Source organism: Salvelinus alpinus, chromosome 26 (assembly GCF_045679555.1).
Source record: "Salvelinus alpinus chromosome 26, SLU_Salpinus.1, whole genome shotgun sequence".
Taxonomy (NCBI): domain Eukaryota; kingdom Metazoa; phylum Chordata; class Actinopteri; order Salmoniformes; family Salmonidae; genus Salvelinus; species Salvelinus alpinus.
The window spans coordinates 15,710,744-15,733,400 of record NC_092111.1 but is presented as its reverse complement, the minus strand read 5'-3'; the positions used below and the strand labels follow the sequence as shown (position 1 = coordinate 15,733,400).

General features: G+C 40.4%; 3 protein-coding genes across 5 annotated transcripts; 1 reads left to right on the top strand and 2 right to left on the bottom strand.

The window, feature by feature from the left end:
• The first annotated feature begins 2,396 nt into the window (after window positions 1–2,396).
• LOC139554821 (transcription termination factor 1, mitochondrial-like) lies at window positions 2,397–7,742 on the top strand. 3 transcript variants are annotated; one of them, XM_071367979.1, is made up of 3 exons: window positions 2,397–2,609; window positions 3,895–3,952; window positions 4,403–7,742. In XM_071367979.1, the coding sequence occupies exon 3, from the start codon at window positions 4,433–4,435 to the stop codon at window positions 5,594–5,596; it is 1,164 nt and encodes a 387-aa protein (XP_071224080.1). In that variant the 5' UTR covers window positions 2,397–2,609; window positions 3,895–3,952; window positions 4,403–4,432; the 3' UTR covers window positions 5,597–7,742. The 3 variants fall into 3 exon arrangements, with proteins under 3 accessions (XP_071224080.1, XP_071224079.1, XP_071224078.1); XM_071367978.1 differs by lacking the exon at window positions 3,895–3,952 and having other exon boundaries at window positions 2,494–2,609; XM_071367977.1 differs by lacking the exon at window positions 2,397–2,609 and having other exon boundaries at window positions 2,616–3,952.
• A 650-nt stretch (window positions 7,743–8,392) lies between these two features.
• LOC139554822 (zinc-binding protein A33-like) lies at window positions 8,393–11,372 on the bottom strand. The gene is made up of 5 exons (XM_071367980.1): window positions 11,178–11,372; window positions 10,710–10,940; window positions 10,318–10,340; window positions 9,627–9,757; window positions 8,393–9,444 (listed from the first exon to the last, which is right to left on the bottom strand). Exons 1-5 carry the CDS (start codon window positions 11,328–11,330, stop codon window positions 9,032–9,034), a joined length of 951 nt encoding a protein of 316 aa, XP_071224081.1. The 5' UTR covers window positions 11,331–11,372; the 3' UTR covers window positions 8,393–9,031.
• A 9,102-nt stretch (window positions 11,373–20,474) lies between these two features.
• Window positions 20,475–21,422, bottom strand: LOC139554809 (frizzled-7-B-like). The gene has a single exon (XM_071367962.1). It carries the CDS (start codon window positions 21,318–21,320, stop codon window positions 20,592–20,594), a length of 729 nt encoding a protein of 242 aa, XP_071224063.1. The 5' UTR covers window positions 21,321–21,422; the 3' UTR covers window positions 20,475–20,591.
• Window positions 21,423–22,657: the final 1,235 nt, after the last annotated feature.

The following is a 22,657-nucleotide window of genomic DNA, read 5'->3' as shown; positions in this document are numbered from 1 at the left end:
GGGTAAATTAGAGGCGCATTTGGTATTTATATTACTGTAGCACAGAACACGCTGCAGCAAATGTATGCCTACAGGTCACAAGAAAAAAAGTTACCATACTGAGATGGGTCTGTCCCTAACCCGAGCGTTGATCCATCGTGTAGAGGCTGTAGATTAGCCAGATTTAGACATTGCATATCATTTAACAGTTCCATTTCACTCCATGCCGTTCATATAAATAACTTATTATAATATATCGGTTGCTCGCAGTAATTTATCCTGGGAAAAGAGAGTGGTTTTGGATGATAAATCCTGGTAAATCTCAGAAACCGGGTTCCCACCAGTCAACCCTACATTGTACCCCATGAGAACCATGATCAACAGTAAAACACTCTTGAATCATTCTGACATGGAATTGGGAACTCGGTATATAGGCTTGTTTCCCATATGAATCTTCTCTTTGTACCGGACTGGGTTAAAATGCCTTCTGTTTCTTTTTTCTGTATTTATTTATCTGTATACAGTTTAAGTCGGAAGTTTACATACACCTTAGCCAAATACATTTAAACTCAGTTTTTCACAATTCCTGACATTTAATCCTAGTAAAAATTCCCTGTCTTAGGTCAGTTAGGATCACCACTTTATTTTAAGAATGTGAAATGTCAGAATAATAGTAGAGAGAATGATTTATTTTAGCTTTTATTTCTTTCATCACATTCCAAGTGGGTCCCTTAGTTTACATTCATACACTCAATTAGTATTTGGTAGCATTGCCTTTAAATTGTTTAACTTGGGTCAAATGTTTCGGATAGCCTTCTACAAGCTTCCCACAATAAGTTGGTGGAATTTTGGCCCATTCCTCCTGATAGAGCTGGTGTAACTGAGTCAGGTTTGTTGGCCTCCTTGCTCGCACACGCTTTTTCAGTTTTGTCCACACATTTTCGATGGGATTGAGGTCAGGGCTTTGTGATGGCCACTCCAATACCTTGACTTTGTTGTCCTTAAGCCATTTTGCCACAACTTTGGAAGTATGCTTGGGGGTCATTGTCCATTTGGAAGACCCATTTGCGACCAAGCTTTAACTTCCTGACTGATGTCTTGAGATGTTGCTTCAATATATCCACATAATTTCCCTCCCTCATGATGCCATCTATTTTGTGAAGTGCACCAGACCCTCCTGCAGCAAAGCACCCCCACAACATGATGCTGCCACCCCCGTGCTTCACGGTTGGGATGGTGTTCTTCGGCTTGCAAGGCTCCCCCTTTTTCCTCCAAACATAACGATGGTCATTATAGCCAAACAGTTCTATTTTTGTTTAATCAGACCAGAGGACATTTCTCCAAAAAGTACAATCTTTGTCCCCATGTGCAGTTGCAAACCGTAGTCTGGCTTTTTTTATGGTGGTTTTGGAGCAGTGGCTTCTTCCTTGCTGAGCGGGCTTTCAGGTTATGTCGTGCAGCCATGGGTGGGCCTGGGAGGGCATAGGCCCACCCACTTGGCAGCCAGGACCACCCACTGGGGAGCCAGGCCCAGCCAATCAGAATGAGTTTTTCCCCACAAAAGGGCTTTATTACAGACAGAAATACTCATCAGCAACACCTCCACCCCACTCAGACAACTCCGCAGATGAAGAAGTCGAATGTGGAGGTCCTGGGCTGGTGTGGTTACACGTGGTCTGCGGTTGTGAAGCCGGTTGGGCGTACTGCCAAATTCTGTAAAATGACGTTGGAGGCAGTTTACGGAAGATAAATTAACATTAAATTCTCTGGCAGCAGCTCCGGTGAACATTCCTGCAGTCAGCATGCCAATTGCACACACCCTTAAAAATTTAGATTTGGCATTGTGTCGTGTGACAAAACTGCACAGTTTAAAGTGGCCTTTTATTGTCCCCAGCACAAGGTGCAACTGTGTAATGATCATGCTGTTTAATCAGCTTTTTGATATGCCACACGTGTCAGGTAGATGGATTCTCTTGGCAAATTATAAATTCTCGCTAACAGGGATGTAAACAAATTTGTGCACACACTTTGAGAGAAATAAGCTTTTTGTGCATATGGAACATTTCTGGGATTTTTATTTCAGCTCATGAAACATGGGACCAACACTTTACATGTTGTTTATATTTTTGTTCAGTTTTTTATATATTTTTATTTTAACCTTTATTTAACCTTATTTAACTAGGTAAGTCAGTTAAGAACAAATTCTTATTTACAATGACGGCCTAACCCAGCCAAAGCTCTTTCAGTGGCGAATCACAATTTGGACTACACTGGGCCTGTAAACATACAGTAGCATAACGTTATGCTTATATAACTCTGTCATATGGTAAAGAAAGCCAATTATATAAATATGACAGCACATGCAGAATTACAGGAGGCAGGAATAACAAATATTATGTTTATTCCTATACACCTCAGAAATTGAATGGCGCCATCCAAGGACTTCTGGCACCCTCTAGCGTATTGCTATATATTACATGGCATTACAAACTGCACGTCCACCCCCACAGCAAGAGTGCGCTAAAGGCTTTACGGGAAATGAATGTTAACAAACTACCTGCTTGTTCCTCGTTTGTTGGTCATTGGGAAACGGCATGTGTGTGGTAGAGGAGAAACCAAACAAAATAAGGGTGAGCTGTTATTAGGACGAATAGCTAACTTTCAATAATGATTTGTTTAGGTAGCTAGCTAACGTTAGTTACTGTAATAGTACACAAGCAAATTAATGTATTTAAAAAGTATTTTCAATGTGGCACAAAGCGTGCACTGTCAATCGGAGAGTAGACCAAATATGTCTGGGTGGTAGTGCATAATTTACAGTAGCTAATGACTAAAGTAAGTAACTGCTTTTAACAGCGCTAGTATTTACACACTACTATCGTTGGAATTAGCTTACAAAAAAACGGATAGTCTGCCAGGAGTTAAGGAACATTCAATTTAAACTTTGCCGATTGTCCGTAGGGTTGGTCCTTATTCAGGGGGAAATTGAGAAAAATAATCTAATAGAACATAAATTGAACAAACGTTCCAAACGTGGGTCTGTTGTAGATTTACCTCCTCTCTGCCTACGTTTGGTAATGAAGTTCCATTAGATGTTTGTCCCCCCCAATGCATATGGATCAAGCTTAGACAATCGACAGAGTAAGTTGAAATATAATTGTATTTAGCTCCGTTTTTTGCAAGCTAATTCCCAGCAAAGTCAGCTAGCATGCAGGATAAATGCTTGCTTACATTTAGCTAGCTAGGCTGTTATAACTAGCTACTTATCTCCATGAAACACTTACAATAGATTGTTAACACTAATAGCTTGTTAGCTTGTATATGTGGGACTGGTATTAATTATAGCTAGAAGCTGCTGCTGAATGGTGCACAAACCGAGGGCCTATAAAATGACTATTCTCTGTGTAGCAGTGTGATGTTGTTCCCCTAGATTACGCACCAAATTGCACACAAGGACCAATTCAAATAGGCCAGGTCAAGAGGGGATGTTAATAATTTGATAATAATAATAATAATTCAGTGTATTTTTTTATTTAATTACAGCTGCATAGCTAATGTTTTTATTTGGTGTACAAACACTTTTTCATACCAATATTGTACATACAAGTGATTGTAAAAGTTTTGTATATTTTGGTTTGGCCCATCGCGGGTTATCTGTATTCCCATACCACTTTATCGTTCTCTTTTGCCTGACCCTCGGCTAGCAAGGTATGTTGTCCTTGGCTCCGAAACTGTTTAATATAAAACCGTCATAAGGTTATACAATGTACTGTTTTGCAACCATACGTTTGTTATAGTGTGGACAGTGTAGGAATTTATGTTAACAAGTTTCACAGAGCTCACTGACTGGGGTATCTGTTGTAACTTCTGAGTACTTGTGACAGTGGTTGAGTGAGTGTCCATGTGCTCGCGCAGGTGCCGGAGAGCTGTGACTGCACCAAGGGTAACGTGTGTGTTGTCTCTTCGTGTGCAGGTATGTCTTTTATTTTGTCAGAATTATGTTCTGTATAGTTTCTTGTATATGCTGTTGTGCAGCGAGTGTGTGCACGCAGCACCTGTTAATTCCTTTTGGCGCTCTTTTGCCTGACCCTCGGCTAGCAAGGTGCCGGAGAGCTGTGACTGCACCAAGGGTAACGTGTGTGTTGTCTCTTCGTGTGCAGGGCAAATAAAAAGATTTCAACGAGCAGACCATCAGTTGTGGCAGCGTCCTAATTAAAAATACACAACGCAGAATGAACCACGCTACATCTGCACAGCTGTTTGGAGAAACCTTTTTATAATATCTCGTCCTGCTTAGAGAATGCACAAAGTAGCTTGACTTTGATCAGTATCATTAATGAGTTCAGTAGACTTTAAATGTCTACTATAATTTCACTGGAGGTAGACTTTATTGATAATATTATCTTGTATTTTTTTCCTCTAGGTCTGATGTCATGTTTCAACCGTGTTGAAAATGACATTAATGCCAGGAGTCCAGGGTCTGCTAGGCCTTCACAGAACCCTTGTACCAGCTTTTAGCCGCTTTGTCTCATCTCCCGCCCAGCTGACATCTGTCGGACTTCCCAGGGGGCTTTGCACCGTCACTGCAACTGTCAGCGACTCAAAGCCTTCAGTGGGGCCTGAGAATGAGTCCTTGCTGGAGAGCTTGACCTTCATGGGGGTGGACGTGAAGATGGTGCGCCAGCGCCAACCGGGAGTGCTTCGCAAGGTCATCACCAATGAGCAAGGTCTGGCTCACTTTCTCCATGGCAAAGGCGCCAGCCGCAAAGTGGTGGCCGGCATCATCTCCCGGTACCCACGAGCCATCACTCGCTCGGGCGAGCACTTGGAGCAACGCTGGGCGATGTGGCGGAGTGTCTTCAAGAGCGACAGCGAAATCGTTAGCATTCTGGACCGCTCGCCCGAGTCCTTCTTCCGTTCGAGCGACAACGACAACCTGGAGAAGAACATCGTGTTCCTGGGTTCGCTGGGCCTCAATGCCAAGGACCTCCACCGCCTGCTGACCACGGCGCCACGGACCTTCTCCAACAGTGTCGAGCTCAACCGTCAGATGGTGGAGTTCCTGGAAGACGTGTGCGCCGAGTTGGGTGGAGAGGACCCTGGGCAGTTCGCCAAGGTAGTGATTTCCCGAAACCTCTATATCCTCATCCGCAGCACCAAGAGGGTGAAGGCAAACATTGACTTCCTCAAGGCGACTTTCAAGATGAGTGATCCGGAGCTGCTGGCTCTGCTGCAGGGTGCTGGGGCAGAAATCCTGGACCTCTCTAACGAGTACCTGAAGAGAAACCTCAAGATGCTTCATGAGAAGCTGGCGTCTCTCGGCTGTCGGAAAGTCGACGTCAAGAAACTGATCGTCTGCTACCCCACTGTGCTGTTCATCGGGTCGGATACACTGAGTTCAAAACTGGACTGTCTATTAAAGGGAGGGATCACTATGAAGCAGATACTGGAGAAACCTAAAGTCCTGGAATACAGCACGCAGAACATCACAGGGCGACTGGAGGAGCTGCTTAAACTCCGGTATGACTTTGAAAAGAACGGCATCAACATTCTGGACTCTAGCCGAAAACGGTTCGACGCCAAGTTGGAAAGACTGGCTCTCTCGTCAGAGGAATGAGTTGTATCAATGTTTGGGTTATTGGAATGAATCAGACATTTTTTGGCAGTAGATTTTTGTCATTGCTGCCTGAAGCATGGCCCTCCTAAACTATAGGATTTGATTGTGCATAGCTGTAATAAGCAAAGTATACGGTAGGTAAAAACAAGTCAATAATAAAGAGAATCATGTCAATATCAGGAAACATTTATTTTAATTTAAACCAAAAAGAGTATGTAAAGTAGTGTCATCATATTTGAACTATGATTTAGATTTTTACGTAAGCTAACAAACTGTGTTGTAGTACTGTGTCAATGTATTTCTCATGATTGATTCTGAGGCACCTTATTGAACTTACCAATGGTTTTACGGAACTGTAAACTGCCAAGAGGCATCAATACACTGTTTTCACTGACAGATTCTCTAACTTCTCTTTTGCCAGATGAGTTGTCCGATGAGAAATCAGCCAAACCCTTTCTTCCTAGCTTACAGTGCATTCGGAAAGTGTTCAGACTCCTAGACTTTTTCCACTTTTTGTTACGTTACAGCCTTATTCTGAAATGTATTAAATAAATACAAATCCTCATCGATCTACACACAATACCCCATAATGACAATGCAAAACAGGTTTTTAGTTGTATTACAAATGATTTACGTAAGGATTAAGACCCTTTACTATGAGACTTTAAATTGAGCTCAGGGACATCCTGTTTCCATTGATCATCCTTGAGATGTTTCTACAACTTGATTGGAGTCCACCTGTGGAAATTCAATTGATTGCATATGATTTGGGAAGGTACGCACCTGTCTATATAAGGTCCCACAGTTGACAGTGCATGTTAGAGCAAAAACCAAGCCTTGAGATCGAAGGAATTGTCCGTAGAGCTCCGAGACAGTATTGTGTCAAGGCACAGATCTGGGGAAGGGTACCAAAACATTTCTGCAGAATTGAAGGTCCCCAAGAACACAGTAACCACCATCATTCTTAAATGGAAGAAGTTTGGAACCACCAAGACTCTTCCTATAGCAATTGGGGGAGAAGGGACTTGGTCGGGTAGGTTACCAAGAACCCAATGGTCACTCTGAAAGAGCTCCAGAGTTCTTCTGCGGAGATGGGAGAAGCTTCCAGAAGGACAACCATCTCTGCAGCACTCCACCAATCAGGCATTTATGGTAGAGTGGCCAGACAGAAGCCACTCCTCAGTAAAAGGCACATGACAGCCTGCTAGAAGCTTGCCAAAAGGCTTCTAAAGACTCAAACCATGAGAAACAAGATTCTCTGGTCTGATGAAACCAAGATTGAACTCTTTGACTTGAATGCCAAGCATCACGTCTGGAAGAAACCTGGCACCATCCCTATGATGAAGCATGGTGGTGGCAGCATCATGCTGTGGGGATGTTTTTCAACGGCACGGACTGGGAGACTGGTCAGGATCAAGGGAATGATGAATGCAGCAAAGTACAGAGATCCTTAATGAGTACCTGATCCAGAGCGCTCAGGACCTCAGACTGGGGCGAAGGTTCACCTTCCAACAGGACAATACAGGAGTGGCTTTGGGACAAGTCTCAATGTCCTTGAGTGGCCCAGCCAGAGCCCGGACTTGATCCTGATCGAACATCTCTGGAGAGACCTGAAAATAGCTGTGCAGCGATGCTCCCCATCTAACCTGACAGAGCTTGAGAGGATCTGCGGAGATGAATGGGAGAAACTCTCCAAATACAGGTGTGCCAAGCTTGTACCATCATACCCAAGAAGACTCAAGGCTGTAATTGCTGCCAAAGGTGCTTTAACAAAGTAAAGGGTCTGAATACTTAGTAAATGTGATATTTTTTTCTATACATTTTGCAAAATTTTCTAAAAACCTGTTGTTGCTTTGTCATTATGGGGTATTGTGTGTATATTAGTGAGGGGGGGAAAACTATTGAATCCATTTTAGAATAAGGCTGTAACGTAACAAAATGTGGAACAAGTCAACGGGTCTGAATTCTTTCTGAATGCACTGAATCTGCCTGAATGAATGAATATGTGAAAAATCAAGGTAGTTTGAATTGCATCACAAAATATGATGTATTAGGTTTACTATAAGTAATAGTTATGTATGTTCTCTGTTTGATGCAAATATATGCCAATGAACGGTAATAAAATGACAGTTGATACTTTAATTAACCTTATGGATTTAAAATGTCACTTTCTGTATTTTGAAAGGTCTATATCTTGAATTGAGTGCATTTATCTGAAAACCTGCGGAGTCTACCTGCAATTAATGGTATTCAATATAATTGTATCCATATTCTACAGTGAAAGGCTACAGTGCAATTTTCATTGAACTGAGCAATGGATGGCATTCTGCTAACACAAGAGCATGAAAGAGGGAGATGATCGTTTCGGCAAAACCAATAAGTGTTTGAGGAGTGTTTCAATTTGTTGGTAGATGGAAAAAGTACCCAATTGTCATACTTGAATAAAAGTAAAGATACCTTAATAGATAATGACTTAAGTAAAATTGAAAGTCAACCAGTAAAATACTGCTTGAGTAAAAGTCTTCAATTATTTGGTTTTAAATATACTTAAGTATCAAAAGTAAATGTAATTGCAAAAATATACTCAAGTATTAAAAGTGAAAGTATAAATCATTTAAAATCCCTTAATCAACAAACCAGACGGCACCATTTTCTTGTTTTTTACATTTACGGATAGCCAGTAGCAGACTAACACTCGGATAGTAGGCCAGAGAATAGGACAAACTTTTTCCAATGGTAGACAGGCCTCCTCTGGTGTTAGAATCCGGTACTACAATAACTCAAGTCAGATTATTTCAACACAAAGCTTTATTATGATTGCTTTCATAAATGTGTTACGATTGCCTTACGTATACATCCTCCTTTCTGAGAACACAAGGAAGAATTGGATCAAGAAAAGGTTACAATAACTTTACCGCTACGTGTCAAAAGCTTTACAGCTAAAAGCCGAGCTGGGTAGAAGAGTCAATCATTACCCGCAGCAATTTAAATATTACATTTTAATAATTGATATAAGGGTTTCATAACATGCCCTTTGATTGTCATTAAAGTAGATTAGATTGTCATTAAAGTTGAATTAGCATACTAATATGACACCAACTCTGTATATTTGAATATCCACATGTTCATGATATATTCCTCACTGACTCTAAATGATGTATTTGTTGAATTTCTACTAAATATGAAATACTACCTTTCATGAACATTTCTATTCAGTTTCTACGAGGAATGACATACCATATCCCACTAGAAAGGCTTTCTATGATACTTTTATCTATGAAACATTCCTTGTTAAATTTACGATAACATCACTTTTAGAGACACCTTTGAGGGGCAGATCTGGATGAATCCAGGTTCACTGGCATCTTTACATTTTCCAATAGAGAAGTATGGGAAGAGTCTCTCATTAAATGTGTCTTTGTGAGTGTAGATTTTTTACATGTCACGGGGGTCATAGAAGGACAATTCCCCTCCACTGTAGTCTAGTTGCACCATAACCCTTTGGGGTCTCCTCTTCAGAGCAAGAAGCCTAGCCTCTGGATCTGTATACTCACTGTCTTCTAAACCTATAGCCCAGATTCCATATTTAGGATTTGCGAATGTCCTATCTTTTCTGTTGATTGAATCTTTAGCCACACCCAAATTCCAGCTGGGGTGGTTCCCCACCTCCACCTCCCAGCTGTGCTTTCCTGAGGTGAACCCTTCAGAACCCAACATTTTTGCGTTAAACGTGCATCGCTCTGGATTATCTGGCAGCATCTGCTGCGTGCCTGAGTTTCGCACACTGGTCAGATCATCAGACAAAGTGAGAAAGCTGGGAGCAGTGTTGGGGTCCATAATCACAGGAGCTTGAAGATAAGGAGATACTCTGTTAGTTCTATGCAGTGTATACCTTTTCTTTGGTATAGCTACATCATGAAAACTGACTATAAAGACAAGTTGTAACACAAATAAAATGTTATTTTAAACCTACTCTATCATCTACAATACATATTAATCACAAACATATGCTCTTTTAACTGTTACTCACTGTGGTTAGCAATCACCAGCATCTTCTCCCAGACTCTGAACTTGAGGTTACCCAGGTGTTTGGCTACATCTATGAGCACTCCCGATAATATTTTAGGATCTTGTGGTGTGCACTGCAGCTGGGCTATACAACTGTAAATCATAATAATGGGTGAGTGTTCTCCTTAGCTTGTAAGGAGTCTATGGACAAGGAATGAGTCCTCCTAACCGCTAATGTTAGCATTAAAAAAACTGTGGAAATCAATTAACCTGATATGTTTTAAATTAATGCCCAAACAATCTGAGATACTTCAAACCAAGTCATTGAGCTACACAATCCCTTTCAGAAAGTTTTGGTGTTATATTATATATATTTTTTCACAATTCTGCCTGCTGTCTCTAAGGTTTTTGGTCAAGTTAGGAGTAGCACTTATCAATTAAGAGTATGCTTTGATTTATTGCTAATCCAATATGGCAGCTTGATTCCATATTTCTGCTTGATCATTGATGATGCACATTGGTGTGTTCCAGTACAATTGTACTTGGGTTGAGCTTGACACCAAGGATCTTCCAACAATTCATGAACACCATCCATTCAAATATTGAGATGTGATTTTTAGGCCATATCGTTTATGTGTAAGAGGAGTAATTTCTCTATATCAGTAACAAGCAGATACCGTATGATATTGAGAAAGAAAAGACATTGGACGTACCTCATTTGGATGTTTTTGTAGCTCTAGCAATGATAAGACAGAGAAAGGCTGAATGTTAATCATATTATGCTAGAATAAGTCAAGAAACCGTTGGAATATCCTATGCAGAAAACAACCGATTAAACCTTAGACAAGGAATCAAAGCCATCATCATAATGGATTCTATCCCAAAAGCTGCAGTAATGTCTCTCTATTCTTATCAGCAATAGCTCCTTGGGGAGTATACGTCACCCACAATCACATTGATTGCACTGCATATTGTGGTGTGATACTGTAAAATGATCTAATCCGTACCCTCAAACTAAACCACTAGCATTGTATGTACGTTATCCTAACTAACAGATGCAACATGCAATGTTTGCAGTCTAGTTTTGGGATTACTGTGTACATACCTTCAGAAAGCGCAAATCCTGCTTCTTTAAGTCTTGTTCCAAAGTAGTGATACCCGTTGTAAGAGATGAGATTTGGTCGTGAATGATCTTCATTTCTGTGGTCATAGTATCTCTCTTCTGCTGCTCTTCCTTCCGAAGCTCACCTAGTCTGGCCTTCTCTTCATCTCTCAGAAACTGGTGAAGCTTCTCAAAAGCCTCCTTTATCTGCCTCTCAGTGTCCACCAACTGTGTCTATGACAAGGAAGCATCTTAATTAGCAAAAATACCTGGTTGGGGCTCATGATGTCATGATTTTGTTAGAAAGGTAGAAAAATGGAAGAATAGTTAGAACATTTCAGAACAACTAATAGAAAACACAATAAATTAACCAATTAAAAAAGTATAAAGTAAAAAAGTCTGTTCAATTTAATTCAGATAAAATTCTATATTTGTATTTTATTTTGTTGCTTCCATTGCCAATACACTTACCTTTGTGTGTTGAACAATATGCTTGTATTTTCTCTCAGTCTCAGTACATTTCTTCAGATTGTCCTGCATAGGCTTCAAGTACAGCTTCAGCTTTTCCTGTGTGACATTGTACAGGTTGTTAATATAGCCCAACCTGGTCTCAGAGTATTTCATATTATTCTGTAGGTAAATCCAGGACACTCCATTTAGTATATGTTCTGTTTTGTATGGTATGTATTAATTTGTGGATGTCCATCACCCATTTCGTATGATATGTTACGAATTACAATCCGTATTATATGTTAAGAATTTGAAAAACGTATATATTATGAATTTGCAAAATGTATGGCATGTTACGAATTCTAGCTAGGTGACTAATGTTAGAATGACTAGGGGTTAGGGTTAAGTTTAGGAGATAGGTTAAAGGGTTAGGTGAGGGGTTAGCTAAAAGGATTTTTCCTGTGCTTAGCTGCAATGGTCCCTCAAAACAAATGTAGGCACTGAACACATTTCAGGGCTGCTGAGCGCAAAATTTAAGGTTATGGAAATTCTGTGCAACTTCCAGCACGGGTTTACTGGGAACACTGAGGCTGTACCCGCTTTAAGTTACAGTTTCAGGCAGTGGTCAAGTAGGCTAGTGTGGCTACATTTTTGAAAAAATCCCTGGTCTTTGTGGTTGACTATGTGCTTGAAATTCACTACTCGATTGAGGGACCTTACAGATAATTGTATGTGTGGGGTACAGAGGTAGGGGTAGTCATTCTAAAATATTTTTAACCACTATTATTGAACACAGAATGAGTTCATGCAACTTATTATGTGATTTGTTAAGCACACTTGTCCTCCTGAACTTATTTAGGCTTGCCATAACAAAGGGGTTGTCTTAAAACAAAATTCCACTTCAACATTTTGGGATATTGTGTGTAGATCAGTGACACAATATTGAAATGTTATTCATTTTAAATTCAGTCTGTAACACAACAAAATGTGGAAAAAGTAAAGAGGTATGAATACTTTCTTAATGTACTGTATCTCATCCTAATATACCTACTACTGTACATACCATTTTCTTCTCCAAATTATATATTTTCTATACACACTACATTTGTATATTCTGGATTCTGACACTGCTCAGTCTAATATATCTACTTTGGACTGTTATTTAGACTTTTTTTGAATATTTGTGTATGTGTATTGTATTTGCTAGACATTCTACTGCACTGATGGAGCTAGTAACATAACCATTTTTCTGCACATAACACCTGCAAATCTGTGTAGGCAACCAATAAACTTATATTTGATTTTTAAAAAGCCAGCTAAGGTGGCAGTGGCAAGCAACACCAGGTTACACCAGGTGAGGTTAGAGGGGATGTGACTTAATCTAACCATGTCAAAATTATACCAGTAACATGTAGAACATGTAGAAATTTGAAACAGATGCACACATTTACCTTGAGGTCAACTACAGCCTTTTCTATAGCAATGACCTTGTGTCCAGAGTGTTGAGTTGGATTTTCACAGACGTTACACACAGCTTTCCCCTCGTCCATACAAAACCACTTATGCTTCTCTGCATGTTTACTGCACAACACCTGTCCAGCCAGCCCAGGAAAAACTTGCTTTTCTTCAGTTCTTGAATCTGTGGACCCCCTTATTTATTCTCTCCCTGAGCCTGTGGAACCCCTCTTTTTTTCCACACCTGATTCTATGGGCTCCCTTTTTTCTTCCATCCGTAAATCTTTGGACCCCCTCTTCTCTTCCTTCCCACAGCCTGTAGACCCGATCATTTCATCGGTCATTGAGTCAATGACGTACACCCTTTTCTCCCTCTTTGTGTATGAGTCTGCCAGGTCCTTCAGGGCAAAGTTAGGCATCCACTCTTTTGGAAAATTTCCTCTTACAGATTGGACAGTTACTATTTTTTGTTTGATCCCAGAACTTGGAAATACAGCTGAAACAAAAGTTGTGGAGGCAACTAAGAGACACAGGGTCTGTATAAATCTCAGAACACACATGGCAGGAAAGATAATTCTCAAGGAGAAGGTCTGCCATGTCTGTACCTTGAAATGGCGTTTCTTCTCGGAACAACTCGAGATGATCAAATGTTTATTGCAATATCACTTGCACATCAGCTCAAAGGTTCACCTATAAAAGGCCATAACGTCCGGGTTCAATAGTGCAGATGACTGAAATACTGTCAGACTTTAACCGTAACAATTATGAAGATATACTGTTTACGTGGTTTAGGAGTGTATTTAGTCAAGCAAATTCTGAATTATATCACAATTAAAGTGATCATGCCCTTCTTTGACATGAGTAGAGTTAAATGTTGCTTTATAACACTACAGCAGACTTGGTCAACATTTGTAAGGTTACACACAAGGTCACAAAGTTCACTGTTACTGTGAACACTATGAATTGAGTGCATGGACACAGCAGATACAGTGCCTGTATTCACACCCCTTGACTTATCTACATTTTGTTGTGTTACAGCCTGAATTTAAAATGGAGTGGGATCGTGTGAGACCAGCCACCCGGACAGCTGATGAAACAGTGGGTTTGCACAACCAAATAATTTTTGCACAAACTGTCAGAAATCGTCTCAGGGAAGTTCATCGCTGTGCTCTTCGTCCTCACCACGGTCTTGACCTGACTGCAGTTTGGCATCGTAACCGACTTCAATGGGCAAATGCTCACCTTCGATGGCCACTGGCACGCCGGAGAAGTGTCCTCTTCACTGATAAATCCCAGTTTCAACTTTACCGGGCGGATGGCAGACAGTGTAGCGTGTATGGCGTCGTGTTGGCGAGTGGTTTGCAGATTTCAATGTTGTGAACAGAATTCCCCATGGTGGCGGTGGGGTTAGGGTACGGGCAGGCATAAGCTACGAACAACGAATAGAATTACATTTTATCAATGGCAATTTGAATGCACAGAGATACCGTGACGAGATCCTGAGGCCCATTGTCGTGCCATTCATCCGCCGCCATCACCTCATCTTAAGCTGAAAATGTCCCAGTTCTCCCATGGCCTGCATACTCACCAGACATGTCACTCATTGATAATGTTTGGGAGGCTCTGGATCGACGTGTATGACAGAGTGCTCCAGTTCCCGCCAATATCCAGCAACTTCACACAGTCATTGGAGTGGTGTGGGACAACATTCCACAGGCCACAATCAACAGCCTAATCAACTCTATGCAAAGGAGATGTGTCACGCTGCATGAGGAAAATGGTGGTCACACCGGACACTTACTGGTTTTCTGATCCACGCCCTACCTTTCTTTTAAGGTACCTGTGACCAACAGCTGCATAGCTGTATTCTCAGTCATGTGAAATCCATAGATTACGGCCTAATGACGGATTTCCTTATGTGAACTGTAACTCAGTAAAACCTCAGTAAAACCTGCATGTTGCGTTTATTTTTTTGTTCAGTGTAAATGACAGAGTGAAAAGAAGGAGCTTGTACATAGTACAAATATTCCAAAGCATGTATCCTGTTTGCAATAAGGCACTAAAGTAAAACTGCAAAAAATGTGATAAAGAACTTTACTTTATATCCTGAATACAAAGTGTTATGTTTGGGGCAAATCCAACACAACACATCATTGAGTACAACTCTTCATATTTTCAAGCATGGTGTTGGCTGCATCATGTTATGGGTTTGCTTGTCATCAGCAAGGACTAGGAAGTTTTGGGGGGGATTAAAAGAAAAGGAATAGAGCTAAACACAGGCAAAATCCTACAGGAAAATCTGGTTCAGTCTGCTTTCCAACAGACACTGGGAGACAAATTCACCTTTCAGCAGGGCAATAACCTAAAATGCGTACCAAGACGACATTGAATATTCCTGAGTGGCCTAGTTACAGGTTTGACTTAAATCAGCTTGAAAATCTATGGCGTGACTTGAAAATGGCTGAATAGCAATGATCAACAACCAACTTGACAGAGCTTCAAGAATTTTAAAAATAATAAATGTTCAAATATTGTACAGTCAAGGTGTGCAAAGCTCTTAGAGACGTACCCAGAAAGACTCGCAGCTGTAATCACTGCCAAAGGTGATTGTAACATGTATTGACTCAGGGGTGTGAATACTTATGTAAATGTATTTCATTTTCAATAGATTTGCAAACGTTTCTAAAAACAAGTTTTCACTTTTCATTATGGGGTATTGTGCGTAGATGGGTGTGAAAAATCTCTATTTAATCCATTTTAAATGCAGGCTGTAACACAACAGAATGTGGAAAAAGGAACTGCAGTTCACAACTGCTAATACATCCTCTGCGTCCAAAATAAAACTGCTATCAATAATCTGTTAATAGAAATGATGGGGCTTATATATTTCCTGGTAACTTCATTTTATCCTCTCTCTGTGTGTATTTGTGTATTCCAGGAAGTACTGCCCCCTATTTGCACTCCTCTCCTGTGGTCTTACTTTAAAAAAATTCAAGATTGATTTAAATTGTCAATCTTATTAGACTTTTTTTAATTACCTTGTGACGCAGCTATTTGTTATTCTGTATCTGACATGTACATGGCTTTATTATGGGTCATATCATGTTGTCCACTACGACTATTCATTCCTGAACACAGGCACATACTGCACACGAAAAAGTTACGTGTAAAGCATTATCCGTCATGATTTGTTGATTCAATGTGCAGAATCGCCACCATCATGTAAGTCTTAGAACAATGTATGCACAAGCATGTGTTCAACAGGCTCCAAGTTGTTGCTGTACAGGCATGGCTTCTAATTTGATTCAAATAGCCGTGCCCATTTCTAATTTCAAAGCTTTTACAATAAAATCCCCAAGACATTCCAAACCTAGTGTTGTGAAATGTGTCATAACTCAGGTTAGGCTTGCAACTGGTTCAGGAGGAATATTCCCAATACCTACTTCAATTCAAATAACCTTTTACCTGTAATATAACTTTTTTTGTGGGTATGATTGCTTCCATTTAGCTCTCTAGGATGTTTGTCTTCTGTGCCCAGTAGGGGGCAGTATGTTACAATCACTCTGTGTCCCTGAATGTGCAACCATGTTGTCAGCCAAACCGCACTGCTTTCCAACACAATGATGAACAGTCCTCACCAATGACTGATGAGTTATTCAAAGAAAACGCCATTCAGAAAAAAACAAGCACACAATGGACCTTGCAATCTGCCATCCACAACAGCCCCAAAGCATTTTGATTTTGACACATTAAGGTCTTTCAGCTTATTATTCATACATTAGCTTCGGATAAAAGTGTCTGCTAAATGGCATTTATTATTATTATTATATATTGTGTTAAACAAGTGCAGGTGGTAGCTTACACAAGATGAATTCTACTGAGGTGTTGTTTATACAATAAAAAAAATCCAGTGCTCTGGGTAAATGAAAAACAGTGCTGTCACACAATGCACTATTTGAGCATTAATTCAAAGTCGTGCTCTATAAATGTCAGGAATTGTGAAAAACTGAGTTTAAATGTATTTGGCTAAGGTATATATACACACACACATATACACACACATACATACATACACATATAAACTCAGAGAAAAAAGAAACGTCCTTTTTTCAGGACCCTCTTTCAAAGATATTTCGTAAAAATCCAAATAACTTTAAAGATATTCATTGTAAAGGGTTTAAACACTGTTTCCCATGCTTGTTCAATGGACCATAAACAATTAATGAACATGCACCTATGGAACGGTCATTAAGACACTAACAGCTTACAGACGGTAGGCAATTAAGGTCACAGTTATGAAAAAGTAGGACACTAAAGAGGCCTTTCTACTGACTCTGAGAAATACCAAAAGAAAGATGCCCAGGGTCCCTGCTCATCTGTGTGAATGTGCCTTAGGCATGCTGCAAGGAGGCATGAGGACTGCAGATGTGGACCGGGTAATAAATTGCAATGTCCGTACTGTGAGATGCCTAAGACAGCGCTACAGGGAGACAGGACAGACAGCTGATCGTCCTTGCAGTGGCAGACCACGTGTAACAACACAAACTTCTGACCCACTGGAATTGTGATACAGTGAATGATAAGTGAAATAATCTGTCTGTAAACGATTGTTGGAAAAATTACTTGTGTCATGCACAAAGTAGATGTCCTAATTGACTTGCCAAAACTATGGTTTGTTAACAAGAAATTTGTGGAGTGGTTGAAAAACGAGTTTTAATGACTCCAACCTAAGTGTATGTAAACTTCTGACTTCAACTGTACATGTGGTAAGGCCACACAGAAAGTTAGCAAAAATCTGGTAGTTTACTGGTAAACTTCAAAAAATGTCCTCCCTTTGCAACTTCTTTAACCTTTTACAGCAGTGGGCTAAATCATGCAGTCATATCAGTGGGGTATGTTGGTTACTTGAGCGCATCTCATATGGGTCTCAAGTGAGCATTAGGCCCATATGAGCAGGAATACTTGATTTAGGGTTGCAAAGCTACCAATAATTTACCAAAGTTATCGGAATCTTCAGTAAATCTTCTGTAATTAACGGTCACCTGACATGTGCTTCTAAATCTACACCCAATGTAGATTTAGAAGCACATGTCAGGTGACATGTGCTTGCGGTTTGGGGTTTTATGCTGGGTTTCTATATAAGCACTTTGTGACATCTGCTGATGTAAAAAGGTCTTCATAAATACATTTGATACCATGTCAGATATAGAGTTGAAATATATGAAATTTTGAGTTTGAATCCCAATATTACACTTTATATACATCACAGAAGACTGAAATATAACAAAACCGTTTGACATAGACACACCGGATTTTCTGCAGTTTTTTTTGTTGGTAAGTTTATTAATTAGTAAATTACGAAAGATATGAATAACATTCCACCCATGAGGCCACTAGGTCATTTGACTGCAGGAAAGGGTTACAGTTGCCCCCAGAACTATTTAAACAGCATAAGCCCTGTGAGTGTGTGACATCCCATTTTTGTGCAGATTCCAGGCACAGGCACACACATTATTTTTCTCCCTTTCAAAAATACTTTCTCATAATGATTCATGACATAGCATTCCTGTGTACAGCCAAACCCGTTATTACCCTCTAAAATGTAATTATACCTTGTTATTTCGTCAATTCAAGTGTTAACAGACAATGCTGGAGTTGACAGACGATGGAGACATGGGAATTCTAAATCGCAATTTTGGTCCAAGACAGCAGTGTGTAGCTGTCTAGTCTAGAGGGAGCACAATCCAATGTTATATATAGAGAGAGAATGCCTCAGGTATGATGCTGAAGAATCCCATTGGCTCCTTGGCGTTGATACAGTAGGAAAAAAGGAAATCATTCAGTATGTACGGTCAATAAATTATTGAACATTATCATTTGCAGTGCTGTTTATCTCATTTTCCCTATGCTATCAAAACCAATAACTGTAAATCTGACAGAGGAAAGTACATAACTAGTTTCGCAAAAATGCACATTATTATCTTCTGACAAAAGGTAATTATACTAAGTCACATGTCATAAGGAGACATCAATTGGGATGATTGATGTCATCTGGAATGTCACCTTCAGGTAAACAAAAACAAACATAGAGAGAGAGATGATTGGTGTTCCAGAGTGTTAGATGTACAGTGGCAGGGTTATAGACCAACCATGGCAACACAAACACCCCTTATACATTGCACTAATTCATCAGTAGCACAAGTAGTAAATGAATGGGAAACATCTATGGAAATGTACACACACACACACACACACACTGACAGTGACCATAAAATCCATAAGCTACAGGATTGTAACAAACCTAGCCTACTAACATCATGTTATATAAAATGTATGTTCTGCTGTGCTGTCAAAAAAAGGTCACATCTGATCAGGAACTGTCTGTTCCTTGTTCTCTCCAGGTCATGGATACAATAACAGTTATGGCTAATAGGCAGAGGCTTGGTGTGTAGTAGTAGGCCTATATGAAGCAACCTGTAACATTTCTAAGTATGAAGATGTATGTGGAACTTTCTGTGATCCATGCCCAATTATCTCCACATCTATATGAAACATGTAACCTGTGATATATCTTCTTGTTCAGAACACATGGGACCCACCAAAAAGTTAACAAAAATGCCTTCAACTTTCAGTTTCAAAACATGCAGTAAACAAAACCTGAAAACACATCTCATGGCTCTGTATTGATTTATTTGTCTGAAAAAAGCTTTACAAAGTATTTCCTCTCTTAGTTTAGTCTCTGGCATCAATGCTGTTTAATGGAGAAGTTTTAAATAGCGACAAAACATTCAAGTTACATAAAAGTGCAATAATACTAATTTAAATATGCAAAGTGAAAACAAATTGTAACAGATATCCTTTGGGCAGTAGCGGTGCATGTGTAAAATCACGCGGTAAGCCAAGTCAGGAAACAAATTCCATATTCCATATTCCAACCTATGTTTGCTCTATAACCGGTTAGTTCATATGCCTTTGCCACCATGGTATATAGGCATAAGGCCGAGACAATAAGAAGACACAGTGGCAGAATAAATTCAACCACACCTTTGTTTCATCACAAAACCGCAACATCTGTCCGGTGAAGTCCGCAAAACATATTGTATGTAACAAACAGTTACATGCCCTAGAGCATGGTGAAGCCATTTCCGCCATTTTCGGACTACTAAACAACTATTGATTTAGAACCACAGAGAGTTACGCAAGTCGCAAAGAAAACAGGAGCTACCTCCTCAATTCTAGCTCCATTTCAACATCATCTAATCCCCTATGCTTAGTCCAATACAGTGACTAAAGAGAGCAAAAACAACTTAGTCCAATCAACGTAAGCTAAATATGATGTAGCTGTCCATGGTACTGATTTCTGTGTCTGTGTGCGCTTGCAAGTAGAAAATAACACTCACCCTACTTGTAGAGAATAGCCAATGCCATCCTCCTCTTTCATGTTGCCTAAACGTTCTATGACTGTCATAGAGTACACACTTTTAGTTTTTGTTGTCCTAAACTACCTGGCTAAAATGCTTGCTCGCTAGCCTAACTTCCTTTCATCGGCAACAATGATTTAGATGGTACAACGATTGTGACAAAACAAGCAAACTGAAATTAGGCAAACTATTAGAATTTTTGCAACCCGGAAATGGCGGAGCGATTTCTGCATATTGCACCTTTAAATCCACTTCAATCAGTGTAGAATCTGAAGGGGAGAAGACAGGATAAAGCATGATTTTTAAGCCTTGAGACCTGAATTGTGTATGTGTGCCATTCAGAGGGTGAATGGGCAAAACAAAATATTTAAGTGCCTTTGAACAGGGTATGGTAGTAGGTGCCAGGCGCACCAGTTTGTGTCAAGAACTGCAAACACAGCAGAGTTTTTCACGCTCAACAGTTTCCCGTGCGTATCAAGAATGGTCCACCACCCTAAGGACATCCAGCCAGCTTGACACAACCTTTGGAAGCATTAGAGTCAACATTAGAGCATTAGAGTCAACATAACACAGACCATATTCCAATCCATATCTTGGCGAATGTCAACTTGTCCTCATTGAAGTACATCATTCCATGTGGTTTTGAGGGCTCACAAGGTGCACCACAATCCTCCTCTCCAAGAAAACTGTAGTTCAAATAGGGGGGTACTCTCAATGCAACTGGGCATCTAAACTGTCCCTTTACAGTCCTACGCTGCCCATAAGGTGATTCGGTTACATCCGAGGTAGGATTAATAGGAGCGCTTCTATCAGACACGTTTTGCCCGACGCACAACTCACCCGCTCCGTGAACAGGGAAAGATTCACAGGCGAGACTGTCAGGCCACTGGAAGCCGAATTTATTCATCAGTGCCTCGCAGCCCTGCCTCGCTCTCTCGCAGAGCGAGCGACATGGAGGCAGTGCTTGTTCCAGCACCGTACAAACGGGGGCATACATGGAGCAGAGGAAAAACTTCAGGTTAGGAAAGCATTGAACTTTCACAAGCGGATAGAACTGGTGCACTTCAAGCCCCGCGTCCTCTTGGTTGGTGTGCCCTAATAAATTTGGCATGATAGTCTCGTTATAGGCAATATCCATACAGAGAGGAATGGAAATAGGTTGGCAAAAGCCATGTTCAGGAACGGACATTCCACGGTGGCCATGCTGACCATCTGCTCCCCGTAAAAGTGCAAGAATAATCAGAACCAGCAACTGGGAAAACATTCTACAAACTTTGTTGTTCCCCATTGCAAATTAATTCTAATACGTGACTTTATGTCCGCGCGTAAACACGCAGGCTCGAGACCACGGGATTATTTTCCCGGAAAAAACAAAAGCAGACACGACAAGTCTTTTCTGACAGGGTACATACATTACTTTATATTCTTGCGTGGTCGCTTCCACAATTGACCTCGGATACTCGGAAGAGGTTTTAAATTCATCTGTTGTAAGTGTAATCATTATCTTTCTCCTCCAACTGTCTGTGAGGGTCCGGTATCGAGACTCCCCACTATTCACGGAGGGAGGAGCCTTGAAACAGACTGTAGGTTACTTTTTAGAATAGTCTCAATCTTTCAAGATTGTTAATATTTGGTTTAAAAAAATTGGTGGTAGAGTAGACCAAATTTTTGGGGGTCTATTCTATTTTATTTTGCATTTTTCGAGAGAAAACTATATCTACGTATCTACTCTACCACCACTATGTCATTATCATATCATATGGGTACTGAAAGTTGCACCCTCCCTCTTCCTCGGAGGCTGGGAGAGTAGACTGCGTGCACCACGCCACTGTCCCTGGTCGGATTAACGCCTGATGGAGAGAGAGGAGGTGTGAAATTAAAACCGATTGTGGAGTGACAGATTCATAGTTGGCCCCAGTAACCCTGCAGGCTGCTGTGGCCTTGGTGGAAGGGGGGTTTAGGGAGACTTTAGCTTTGCCAGCCAAGGAATATTAAAAAGGGGGAAAGCGACATATTGCAGCACACGTTCACATACACATAAACACACACACACAAACCAAAAGCCCACTAATGAATATTAGCAAAAAGCCCTATCCTTCTACGTTTGTCACTGCAGTCCCAGCAGCAGTCCGGATCTGGCCACATTATCTCGTCTTAATAGGCTGACCTCATGGCTCCTACTGAATTATGCATAGTTTCCCAGTCCCCCCTCCCAGTCCTGGCTTTGGTAGTCAGCACTTCCCAGCAGATGTGGGTCTTAAAAAGCCTGAAATCTGCACTTTTTTAACAATGCGTCCTTTTCTACACTACAGATAAGAACAAATCTTTTGTTTTGTAATGGGCAGCAGTGTAAAACTGATAATGTACAGGCAGTACTTCGAATGCTGCTTTTTGCTAAAGGTGATCTTTTAATTAACCATTTTCAAACCTCACAACTTCATTGTGAAATTATGTCAAACTGTTCATCATTACCACTAGCATATTATTCAAATAGGATTTCACAGGGTATCATAATGTTTATGAAAACAACTGTCTTGATTATGATTGCGTCATTGCTACTGTAGTACATCTCCAGACTTGACTACTAAGAATCAATGCCCAGTAAGCCTACTTCATGTCCTATTA